The 12,993-nt window shown below is 49.4% G+C and overlaps 1 protein-coding gene across 3 annotated transcripts in view; it reads right to left on the bottom strand.

The window, feature by feature from the left end:
• The window catches only part of ANKRD44 (ankyrin repeat domain 44), a 352,825-nt gene that overhangs the window by 22,061 nt on the left and 317,771 nt on the right, over positions 1-12,993 (bottom strand). For all 3 annotated transcript variants that reach the window (XM_075529200.1, XM_075529203.1, XM_075529202.1), the window contains exons 18-20: positions 7,253-7,454; positions 2,295-2,382; positions 575-692 (exon numbers count right to left, since the gene is read on the bottom strand). In XM_075529200.1, coding sequence (XP_075385315.1) covers positions 575-692; positions 2,295-2,382; positions 7,253-7,454 — 408 coding nt within the window. The remainder of the gene's footprint in view (positions 1-574; positions 693-2,294; positions 2,383-7,252; positions 7,455-12,993) is intronic.

Raw genomic sequence — 12,993 nt, 5'->3', positions numbered from 1 at the left:
TTAAAGGAATTTTAAATAAATCATGTAGAGCCAAAAATCAAAATCAGAACCCAAGGAAACAAACAATGGCACAGGAAAAAGACTTTCCACGTACAAATGGAGTAAAAACGCAGGTTCCACAACAGCGTTTTTAGTGTTCTTTGTTCAAAAATCATTTTTAAAAAATGATTGGAAATGCATTTGCCAAAAAGCAGTTATCTCCAGGAGGTATCATTACTGGCCATTGTGATTTCCCTTCTCTGTGCTTTTTCATATTTCGTAATTTTTCTACCCTGTGAATGTATTTTTGTAATCAGAAAGCAGAAACAATTCTCCAAACAGTAGGTGTTCATGTGTGTATTTTCCCATTCTAACACGAACTCTCAAGAGCACCCAGGACCTAAGCGTAGCTGCCACATTTTACCTTGGCAAAAGGTTTGATCATTTCTTTGGGACTGATGGAGGTTAATTGGCCATTGTGGGAGAGAATGCTTTTCAGTAAAGTGGGTGTGTTAGGGGCAGGGCGTGGTGCGGGGGAAACAGGCAGCAGGCTCTGTGCAGAGACACTGAGTGACGCGGAGGAAGAAATACATACCCCTCTGTGCAGAGCCGTGCAGCCCATGACATCGACAGCATCTGCCTCCGCTTCCTTTTCCAGCAACAGGGCAACGGCATCGATGTGGCCGTACGCTACCGCGAGCATCAGTGGGGTTCTAGAGAGAGAAACAAGTCAGGTGGTGTTTTTATTAAGGAGATTACGAATCAGTTCCAGTGGGAAGACGTTTTTCTTTGAACCTTGACAACTTGCTAAATATTTTCTGTTTTCAAAGTGGTGCACACCCTGTGGGACAAACTCTCTGCCTCTGGGTCTCTAATGGACATGTCGAAGGGTGGGCGGGTCAGCAGAGTAGGGCAAGGGGAGTTTTATTAGAAAAATGTTCACGTTAATGCTATCATTTTTAGAACATGCTAAGAGGCAAGTGGATAAAGGTGTGTATGGGATTCTTCTGTCTGAGTAGATTTTCTATGTGGGAGACTTCTCTCCAAGATTCTATTGAACAAAACCTCATCGCCTAAAAGAGTTTGACAAGTGTAGTGAAAGAACATTAGTGGACTCACTCGCTCTCTCACTCTCACTCACTCATTCTCTCTCTCACTCACTCACTCTCTAACTCACTCACTCATTATCTCTCTCACTCACTCACTCTCTCACTCACTCACTCACTCACTCACTCACTCACTCACTCACTCACTCACTCACTCTAACTCACTCTCACTCACTCACTAAAAAAAAAGGAAGAAAGAACATTAGTGCTGGGAGGGAAGGTGTCCACGAGGGGGGGGTCCCTGACTCAGACACTAAATCGAACCCCTCACACCTTGCAGGGAGACACGAGTGCATTTCTGCTCGGCTTTTCCTAATGATAAGAGATGACTGGGTTGGAACTAGGCCAACAGAGGGAAAAACAAAACCCCAAACAAACCTCTAGCAAGGATAACATTTTGAGAGATTTTTAGGATGAAGGTAACCGACTGAAATCCCTTTCTATTGCCATTATTATTATCCTTTTTCATGGGAAGAGAGTAAGACAAGTGGAACTAGGGAACAAATGGGGGGATATAAAAGAGGGCCAAAATGCAAAGCTATCGCATAAAAGGTGGTTCTTTGTCCTCAAGAGGTGCAGAAGTCACTGAACACAAAGATATGACACAGTACAAGTGTGTGAGTTTGCACACACACAGCGTGCTTGTTTTGGGTCCATGTTCTAGCACACAACCACCTGCACTCTTGAGTTTCACTCAGCCACACCCCCTCAGGAGCCCTTGGGTGCTGCCAATGGTTCATGGGCTCAACCTCGAACAGAAGGGGTGGAGTCCATCCAGGAAGACCTGGTCACCTATGTCCCCAGCCTGGCCATTGAAAACCCCGTGGAGCCCAGCTCTCTCTGACACACGGAATGATGAGAGATGGCGGGTGGGAACTGGGCCAACAGATGTAAAAACAAACCTCTAGTATGGATACAATTTTGAGGGATTTTTATGATGAAAGTGATCTAGTGTAAGCTCTTCGCCTGCCATTATTAGAGAGAGAGAGAGAGAAATAGAAATAGGGAACACAAAGGGGAAAATAAAGGAGGGACAGGCTCTATTCTGACACGCCTCCGGGTCTCCATGAATGGGTTCCAGGTAAACCGGTGATGGTGGGTATAGCTGCAGCCTATAATACTGGCAGTCAGCCCTCCCAGCCATTTAACAAGTGAACCACTCCCCACTGTTTGCACCGCCAGCCCAAGGCCAGGTGCGAGAACACTTACTGTCCTTTGGCGTCTTTCACATCAACCACTTCTGGGTTGTCAGCAATTTCCAGTAATAGCCGCAAACACAGCGTGTGACCATTGATGACTGAAAAAGAAAACAGTGGTCATTCTTTGGCGAGACCAACACCACACACCCTCGGAGGCCATGCAGACTTGGGCTCCACATTGGTGGGTTTCCGTTGCTGCCGACAGATCCCTTGGTCTCCAGCTCCTGGGCGCGGGGACAGCCCGTGCCTTTACTGACCCATCTGCCCCTTCCCTCCCATCAGGGGACTTGACCTCGCCCTCCGTGCTGGTTCCTGGACCGGAGAGGTTTGCTCAACCTGGTTCCCAACATCAGCTGTATCTCCTTGTATGAGACTGATCACCTCTCCTGACTTTTCAGTTACCGTTTTTCTTTGAATCACTGTCTACCCAGCCTCCAGGCCATTTTTGAAGGAAAAAAAAGGCAAACGGGGGAGGAAAAGGGAAAGGGACAAGGGAGTGGGGGGGAGGGGAAGGGGGAGGAAGGAAAGAGAGAAGGAAACAGGCCCCGCTGCCTCTTCTTCGGGCCGTTTTATACCCACGTGTGATCTAAGACATCCTAGCAGTTGCAATTGATGAATGATAGTCTTAGAGCAAATCCTGAACCAGAAAGGTGTGCACTCTGCACCTGTCAGTCATACCCTGCCAAGCCTGGTTCGTCGCCCATTAGCTGAGCGGGTTCCCTGATAGCCGGGCTCTCTCCAGAGACTGGGCAGCCTGAGGCTAGAGGATGCCCAGGTTCCAGGGCTCCTTAAACCACAGCCTTCTGGGGCATCTGGGCACTCTCCCTCCTCTCTTCTCTGCCTCCTCAGCCAATCCAGAGCCCCTTCCCAGCACCCGCCCTGCCCTTCTCACGCAGGGTGCCCTGGGCAGAAGGTGGTGGTGGTGCCACAGGGCTGGGTGGCTCACACAGGAGAAGCCCCCGGTGTAGACAGAGCACTTTCCTCCAGCGACTTGGAATCTACCTGGCTTTCCACTGGGGGAGTGCAGGTATCTTTAAAATTTCACACGTGACCTACTCCCCTCTCTCCAGTGAGAAGCCCATAAACCGGCTGCATCTACCTCATTAGGGCCGTGGAGAGGGAAGGGAATAGGTGCAGCTATGTGAGGCTGATAAAGGCCCTGCTAAGCGCTCTTCTTACAGCCCCTTTTATTGCCCGCCAGGCGAAGGGGCTGCTAATTTAACAATGAGAGCATTTTCTGGGGACAATACATGCTAGAATTCATTGGCATTCATGGACACCACTCAAATCAACCTAGACTGGCAGACACAGTCCCTTTATGTGTCTCGGAGGAGATGTTATGCGTGGGAGTACAGGTAATGTGGTGGCGTTGCCTTTTTCGTTATTTCCCCAGGTTTTATTTTAAATGCGTTACCACTGATGAGATATGCAAGGAGCTTGACGCAGGCCTAAAAGGAGCCGCTGGGCACAAAGCTGAGCGCAGCCCTGGCGTACAGCGGGGACGGTTTCGTGAAAGTGGTGGAACACCTTGTTTTGACTCGTTCCTCTTGCAGCCTCAGCCTGACCACCTTTTAAATATTCATAATCATAAGAGTTACAAAGATGTCTGATTTTTGGCAAAACAGCTAAAGGGGCAAAAAAAAAAAATCACACAAGTGTGTATCTTTCACCCAGAGTGCTGGAGAGCGAACGCAGCTTTTAGTTTCTTGTTTTTCAACCGCGGTTGTTGGGTGCCACAGAGTTGATTCTGACCCATAGTGACCCTCTGCACAAGGCAGCGGAGCGCTGCCTGGCCCGCACCATCTTCACATTGCGCCGGCGCCCGTGGCCTCCGTGTCGGTTCACCTAGTGGCGGGCCTCTGTCTGCTGCCCCGACTTTGTCAATCACGATGTCCTTCTCCAGGGGCTGCTCTCTCCTGACTACATACCCAGAGCACCGAGACGAAGCCTGGCCATGCTTGCCTTTAACGAGCCCTCTGGCGGTACCTCTCCCAAGACACTTGTCTGTCCTTTTGGCACTCCGGGGTACTTTCAATGTTCTTTGCCAGCACCACCATTGACGAAGTTTCTCTGCCGTCCTTATCCAATGCCTTCTGAAGTTAGCCAACAGGTTAGCTAATAGCCCTCAGGTGAATACCTGTGTCTCCTTATTGTCAATGGGGAGGCAGACTACAATCCTCTGGCTCCCCACACATTGCTCCCCCCACCCCCGCCTTTTAGCAAGAAGATGCTAGTATCTTTTTAATTTTAAAAATCATTTTACTGGGGGCTCCTAAGATCTTGAAAAGAAAAAAAAGGAAATAACTTGAAATGTTCTTTTTGGTGCCATTTCCCCCCCCCCCCCCCATTATTTGTCTGTTTTCCAGTTTATTTCCTGCTGCTCTAATCTTTGTGATTTTTCTTCTTTTTAAAATCATTTTAGTGGGGCTCGTACAACGCTTATCATAATCCATACATCCATCCATTGGGTCAAGCACATTTGTACATTTGTTGCCATCATCATTCTAAAAACATTTGCTTTCTACTTGAGCCCTTGATATCAGCTCATTTCCCCCCTCCATCCCCACTCTCCCTCCCTCATGGAACCTTGATAATTTATAAAATATTCTTATTTTGTCATGTCTTACACAGTCCGGCATCTCCCTTCATACACTTTTCTATTGTCTGTCCCCCAGGGAGGAGGTTATATGTAGATCCTAGTAATCAGTTCCCCTTTTCTACCCCTACCTTCCCCTTACCCTCCTGGTATCAATACTCTCATTATTGGTCCTGAGGGGTTCATCTGTCCTGAATTCCCTGTATTTCCAATTCTTATCTTTACCAATGTACATCCTCTGGTCTAACTGGATCTGTAAGGTAAAATTGGGATCATGATAGTGGTGGGGAGGAAACATTAAAGAACTAGAGGAAAGTTGTATGTTTCATCAGTGCTACACTGCACCTGACTAGCTCATCTCCTCCCCACGACCCTTCTGTAAGGGGGTGTCCAGTTGCCTACAGATGTGCTTTGGATTCCCACTCTGCACACCCCCTCGCTCACAATGATATGGCTTTTTGTTCTTTGATGCCTGATACCTGATCCCATCGATACCTTGTGATCACAGGCTGGTGTGCTTCTTCCTTGTAGGCTTTGTTGCTTCTCAGCTAGATGGCCTCTTGTTTATCTTCAAGCATTTAAGACCCCAAATGCTATATTTTTTGATAGCCAGGCTCCATCCGCTTTCTTCACCACATTTGCTAGCATTTTTTTAAACTGTGCCCTGCCCAACCTCACTTTGTCTCACAGTAGCCAGCCTATCCCTGGCTAGGACTGACAGCCTGTTTCATGCTGCTTGAAGATCATTCGTGCCCCTGTACTGTGCCCAAGCCTCTAATATCCATCATGACTCCCGTTCATCATGGTGCACCCCAGAATCTGAAACACACACACACACACACACACACACACACACACACGTCGGCTTCTCAAATTAATTGAGTGAGATTCTCAGGAAGTAGATCCTTAAAGCACAGATTAAAGCTTCCTTATAACTTACTCACTGCCATCGAGTCGATGCCGAATCATAGCCACCCTATAAGCTTCCAATACAGCGGACATTCATGAATGGCATGGCGAAATCCAAGTGGAGTAAGTCTTCTTGACCACCAGGGGGCCCCGTTATACCACAGCCTACATGACCGTGGCACGGGAGGAACAATGGTGGTTCATCATTGTTTACCATCAAAACAGCTCTTCTGTAATTGTCATTGATTACTTGATCATGAAGCCAGATGCTGGCCTTGCAATAGGTAACTAATCCTAAGAAAGGAGAACTAAATTTGAACCTTATAAGAACACCAAGAAGGCCCAGGGCGCAAACAGAGAAGACCGCGTGTGATGGGTGCCTCTGAGTTGGTTCTGCTGAGTGGCCTGTGCAGACTGCAGTGGGACACTGCCTGGTCCTGTGCCGTCCTCTCGCGGTGCTGCAACGCGCCTCGCGTCGTGTCCATCCAGCTCCCCAAGGCTCTTCTTTCGGGGAGTGTGCTGGCTCTCTGCTTACCAAGCATGCCGTCTTTCCCCAGGGCTGATCCCTCCTGGTGGGATGTCCAAAGGGCAGGAGAGGAAGAATGGCAAGCCTGGCTTCTGGGAAGCATACCAGCTGGATTATTTTCAACGTATATTTGTTTGTTCTTCTGTTCCATATTCTTCACCAACACAATTCAAAGGCATCTCTTCTCGTATCTTCCTTTTTCATTTAAGCACATCAATCCATCCTGCTCTCCTGGCTGAACATGTTTCATTAACCAGCGTTTCCGGGTAGGTAGGTTTTTCCAATCTCTATGGTTTTTCTTCAGAGGTTTGGACATCCCGGACATGGAGGGAAATGCTTCTTCAAGGTCTAATAGTCCAGGAAAAGGTTTTTAATAACCAGAATCAGAAAGCCTTTAAAAGAAATCCTCCTTATCCATTCGTTTCATCAATACATCCATTATTTCACCACATAAGCAAATATTTCTCCTTGTGATAGGATATTGACTGGCCTGATCAAAGGTTGATAATAATGAATTTTCTGAACCTCATGATATTGACGTCCCCGCTGAGACTCTCCCACATTACTTTAATATCTATGTAGTGCCTATGTGGGCAAATGATTAATGCGCTTGATGGTGAGCAGGCGTTGGAGGCTCAAGTTGGAAGAAAGCTGTGTGGTTTTTTTGCTTTTAACCAACTTATTCTGAAGTCACATCACACACACACACACACACACACACACCCTTTATTCAGAAAGTTTGGCAGCAGCCTTTGGGTAGGTGTCCACAAAAGACAGCCTATCTGGTCAGCGAACACCGCTCGACTCCAGGTACAGAGCAGGCCAACGCATTGCAGGAGCACACAGAGTCTATCTACTATAGAAGGAACATGTTCCAACATTGACAGTGGGCCAGTGCGTTCGGGTAGCCAAAACCACGGCCCTTCACAAGACCTACCTGAGGCATGCAGGGGGGTTCTCTTGGTTACATTGTCTTTCACTAAGATGGATGCACCGTGCTGGAGAAGAGCTTGCACACACTCGGAGTGGCCCTTAAAGGCAGCCAAGTCCAGAGCAGTGCGGCCTTTCTCGTCCCTGATGTCCAGGTCCACCAGCGACCGCAGAAGGACCTCCAAGGCTTGATGGTGCCCATTGTAGGCCTGCAAAGAAGAAAGCAACAATGCAGGTGCTCACTGACCTCCAACCCGTACCAAGCCACCTGGGGGCCCGGATAGAGACCACGGCAAAGAGCCCATTAGAAAGAGGCTTGGCGGTCCCAAGGAATCATCTCGGAAACACAAGGCAAACCAGAGAGGCAGGCTGAAAAGAAGGACTCACACCTCACGTGACACGTGGATGTCTTTGCGTGCTTTCCCTTATGCCAAATGATTAGCCCCAAGGACACTACATGTTTCCATGTACTCTCATGTGAATAAATCCCAACTCCGTCAGTCCCGAACACCTTTCTTTCCAAGAACATCCAACGGACTTCTGTGTCCTTCTAAGACTTTACTGGTTTCTAACCATGTGACTGTGGCCACATTTCTTTATGTCAGAGTCTGCTTCCTCACCTGCAGGATGAGAGCAATAAAAGCCGCCCCCCAGGGCTGCTATAGAGATAAAAAGAGGTAAGAGAGCGCACTGGCCTTGAGCAAGAGCTTACACGTAGTTATGTTTCCTTCCCTCGTCTTTATTCCTCCCACAGATTAGCATGAAACCCTGGAAATAATTGTGGAAATAAATGTTTTCCATGTGCCGGCACCAACCTCAGACCTATTCTGAAGTCCTATGCCAGGCCAACGCCAAGAGGCTTCATCCCACTAGAAAACCAAAAGGCTGAAAAATAATTTTATTAAGGTTTTTTTTTAAGTACATACACCCACACACAGGAAAGACAAGGGAATTACAAATGACAGGGACGAAAGATAGTCCCCTTCCTTACAGCTGTGTGAGTAGAAAATTCACTGCATGAGTCAATTCTAACTCTCGGACGACTGTTGGACAGGGAGGACTTCCTAGCCCGGAGTCGATTCTAACTCATGACGACCCTGCAGGGCAGGGGAGAACTGCCTGCTCCTGTGGGCTTCCAGGACGGTACCTCTCTATGGCAGTGGTTCTCAACCTTCCTCATGCCGTGACCTTCTAATACGTTTCCTCATGTTGTGGTAACCCCCAACCATCAAATTATTTGTGTTGCTACTTCATAACTGTCATTTTGCTACTGGGATGAATCGGACAACCCTGTGAAAGAGTCATTCAACCCCCAAAGGGGTCGTGACCCACAGGTTGAGACCCGCTGCTTTATAGGAGTAGAAAGCCTCATCTTTCACCCATAGAAAAGCTAGTGGTTTTGAACTGTTGACCTTGCAGCCCAATGCGTAACCACTATGGCACCAGGGCGCTAGAAGGAGGGGAAGGAGATAGGAAACAAGAGGAGTTCTGTCCCAATATCCCTTCAGCACCAAGTACCTTCTTCTGTCACCTGCACTCTTTTGCTTCTCCACCTGCAGCTCTGACTCAAGACTCACGTGGGGAAAGGCAAAGGGTTCTTTGACTGGCTGTGTCTGCTCAGAGGAAGGGATGCTGGCAGGTATCCTGGCAGGAAAGTGGCTCTGTTCTAAGTCACACAAAGCGCATTAGTCCTCCGTGTCACTTCCAAGGCGTCATCATCCCCAGTCTTTTAAAAATATATCTTCTGAGGGTCCCCACTTCTCACGAGCTCCACTTCCCATGCAGCCATCAGCTTTCCCCTTTTTTACGAGATTAGAATAAAGGCCCCCTCTTATCGAACAGCTCCAAGGGGAAATCTTTCAAACCCACATTAGATCATGTCACGGATTGCTTAGCACTGGCCTCTGCCCTCATTGAGAATAACATCCACGCTTCCTTTCTGGGATCGCGAGTCGGCGTTCAGGATGCAGTCCCTCCCTAGCTTCACCTGCAGCTCGAGCCCTGCCGCACACAAGGCCCCAGCGACACTGCCCTAAGTTCCTTAAATCCCAGCATGTCCTTTCTGGGCCATGGCACCTTCTTTCTATTTTCTCTGAGTGTAGACCGCCCTCCTCCCTCAAGAGATGCAGGTGGCTCTCCTGAGACTTTGGTTCCAGTATCATCTTATCAGGAGGGCTTCTCAGAGCGGCCTGAATATAAATCCAGTCTCTACCTCACACTCTACCCAGCTTTGTTTTCGGGTATCCTCCCCGAACCTTGCGTTGTTTTCTTAGCACTTGCCAGGCCCGCAAATCTGCTACATTTTTGTCAATCTCTTTATTTACTGCCTGTGATGGTTGGGCCTGCGTGTGGGCTGTTCACTGCTGTAGCCTAGAATTATGCCTGGTCTCTGAAACTCAATGAGGGGCCCTGGTGCTGTAGTGGTTACATGTTGGGCTGCTAATCATAAGGTCAGCAGTTCGAAGCCACCAGCTGCTCTCAGGAGAAAGACTGTTTTAATTCCGTAAGGAGTCACAGTCTTGGAAACTCACAAGGGCAGCTCGACCCTGTCCCACTGGGTTGCTGCGAGTCAGCATCGACTGACTCAGTGGCAGTGAGTTTGAGTTTATTTTTTATGATGCGCAACAGTGGTCTCATAAGTGAACGAATGAAACAGTGGTTGTTGTTATTAGGAGCCCTGGTGGCATAGTGGGCTACTTCTTGAGCTGCTAACTACAAGGCCAGCAATTCGAAACTACCGGGTGCTCTGTGGGAGAAAAAGGAGACTTTCTACTCCTCTAAGAGTGACCCTCTCAGAAGCCCACAGGGCGGCTCTACTCTGCCCTGTAGGATGGCTACGAGTTGGGACAGACCCACTAGCCATGAGTTGAGTTATCATTTCATAGAACTGGGCAACATTGACTCGCTGGCAGGGGGTTGCTGAGCGGAGGCTGCGAACTGCACGACTGGTGGGCCAAGCCCCCTGCTGTCCACTCCCGGAAAGACTTGGCAACCCGAGGGAGGGTGCCGGGCGCTCGAATCGACTCGATGGCAGTATGGTTTGAGGAGTAAAATGACAATTTTTACACAGCAACTATTTATTGAGGGCTTTTTATGGGCAGAGCACTCTAGCATCTCATGCAATCCTGGCAAACACCCTCACTTCACAGATGAAGGAACCACAAGCAGCAACGTCAGGAACGGGGCTGGGAGCACATCACTAGTGGATGACAAAATCAGGATTTGGAACCCAGAACCTGTGCACACGCAAACTTTGCTTTTGAGGCGCTGCCCTTCAATCCCTGTGGTCACTCTCTGGAATTAACTTGCAAAGAAGATGCTCTTTTGTCTCCACCTGTGATGGTGCAGAAGGAACCCTCATGGTGTAATGATTGCCTGTTGGGCTGTCAGCTGCAAGGCCACGGGTTCAAAACCACCAGCTGCTCCAAGGGAGCAAGATGGGCTTTCTACTCCTGGAAAGAGGTACAGTCTGGAAAACTCACTGGGGCAGTTCTCCCCTGGCACTATGACTCAGCGTCGACTTGATGGCAGTGTTGTTTTGAGTTTGGTAATGATGCAGAGAGTTGAATAAATATTCAATCTGAAACCTAGGCCCCTTGTAATGGAAGGCCTTTGTTGTCGCTTCCAGGTGCCGTCAAGTGCATCCTGACTTGGTGAGCTCAAAGGACAGTGGGAAGCAGGTCCTTCTCCTGCGACAGACTGTTGGGAAACAATCCAGCCATCAACTGTTGGGAAAGCGCTGACCCTTTGTGCTGCCAGGGCTCCTCTGGAAGGCTTCCCACAGAGCTTTTGGCACCAGCAGTCCTGCTCTGTCCTCCAGGGGTGCCTGGGAGTGGGACTCCGCACCCCTCAAGCAAGAAGGGGTGCCTGCCTTTGTACTACCCCCACTGCCTGGCCTTTGTGGGGACAAGCATCAGTTCCGCACGCAGGCCTGACTTTCTGATCTAGCTGCCAAGTTCAACTGCATGGGCTGGGAAGCCTGTATTATTTGTTATACCAGTGGCACTGGACGGGAAGACTCACTGGCCAGATCCTAAAGCCTGAGCGGTGGCTTCTTCCGTGAGCTTCTCTGGAAAGGGAAAGGCAACGTATACCCCTACGGTCTAATTTTCAAATTTCCCAGAACTTGAAAATGCAAACATAGGGAAAGAAAACCTTTATCATGTGGTGCTTTCCCCGCAACCGTGCACATCCATCTGCAAAGGGCTGTGGTAATGTTAGGTAGCTTAGCCTAGGGAATTGGGAAGTCCATTAACGCATGCCTAGGAGAGCCAGCAAAGGACAAAAGCTGGATTTTCCCGCCATGGGCTAGAATGGGCGTTACACCTGGAGCAGCCCACCTGGGCCAGGTGATTGCAATTCAGCCAATGAGATCGACCTGGGGTCGTTCACCACGCCTCCCCTGGGAACCCTTGAAAAGGCAGGGACCAGAAGGGAGAGGGTTCTTGGCTTGTCTTGCTTGGTGGTCTGGTAGTCTTCTTGGGAGGAGAGAGATCCTTGCGTGACCTGGGGCAGTCTCTGCCAGGCCGCATGGTCAGAGGAATCCTTTGGGTGCCATGTAAAACCTGAAGCTTCTTTTAACACTCATTAAATTCACTCGGATCACGAGCCCGGCTTCGGCGTGAAATCTTTCTCGCGTGGAACCAAGGACTGAGGTTGGAATCTGTCCCAGAGAGAGAAACCTAACAGTAACAGGAGCATCACAGCGGGTTGCGACGCCCCCAACGCACTTCACTTCTGGGCTCCAGTCTGGGCGTCACATCCCACGCCCCACGTTTGGTATTGTCGCAGCCCTAAGGAACCAGCCTGTGTGGAAACCTTGTCCTCGTGCTAAAGGGAAACGAGCCCATGTCTACCACGGCAGGCTTCTAGGTGCCGCCTACGAATGCTGGCCCATCAACGCCCGTCCTGCAGTGGTAACGCTAGGAAGGGTTTCATTTCTGTCACTTTGACCTCGGGAAACTCCTAAACTCGCACCTCTGGGTGTGTCTGTGAGTCAACACACACCACACAGCGGACGGCGTAGTTAGGGTTCATTTAGAGAGGAGGCACCAGGAAAGGAGACAGGCACAAGGAAAGGGAGCCACTGGGCCGGAGAGCAGTCACATCACGGGGCACTTATGTAAGTCAGGTGCCACCCAAGGAATTGAGCGCTTTCTCTGTCCGTCTGCACCACCAAAAAGAACCCCAATCATTTCTGATAAAGAGGATTCATGGAAGAATGAAGGGGAGTCAACCTGGCTGGGAACCAGGAAAACGTAGCATTCTAACCCATGCATCTTCTATCAAAAGCAAAACTTCCTGCTCAGGCAGACAGACAGAAATGCTCCCTGGAGCTCCCGAGAGCGGACATATTCACTGGAGCAGGCAGCCGCTGCTTCCTCCGTGGAGTGGCCGGGAGGTTGGAGTCAGTGGCCTTGAGGGTAGCACTCCGACACGGAACCCACTGCATGGCCAGGAGGCCTGGCTTCCATACCAGGCACACAAGTATCCTCAGAAAAGGCAGATGTTGAATGCTCAGAATCGCCTATAGAATCCCCCTCGTTAAATATCGCTAGCCTAACTCAGGGCGCCCGAAATGTAGTACACGCAAGCACCGTAGGGGATTGAGAACAAGGAGACTCAATGCCATTGAGCTGGTCCCAACTCATGGTGACCTTAGAAAACAGGTGGCACTGTCCCTGTGGGTTTCTGAGACTGTAACTCTTGACGGAAATAGAAAGCCTCATCTTTCGCCCAAGGAGCAGC

The sequence above is a fragment of the Tenrec ecaudatus genome, chromosome 13 (genome assembly GCF_050624435.1).
Source record: "Tenrec ecaudatus isolate mTenEca1 chromosome 13, mTenEca1.hap1, whole genome shotgun sequence".
Lineage (NCBI taxonomy): Eukaryota > Metazoa > Chordata > Mammalia > Afrosoricida > Tenrecidae > Tenrec > Tenrec ecaudatus.
Note: the sequence above shows the minus strand (reverse complement) of the source record. Positions and strands in the feature narration are given on the sequence as shown.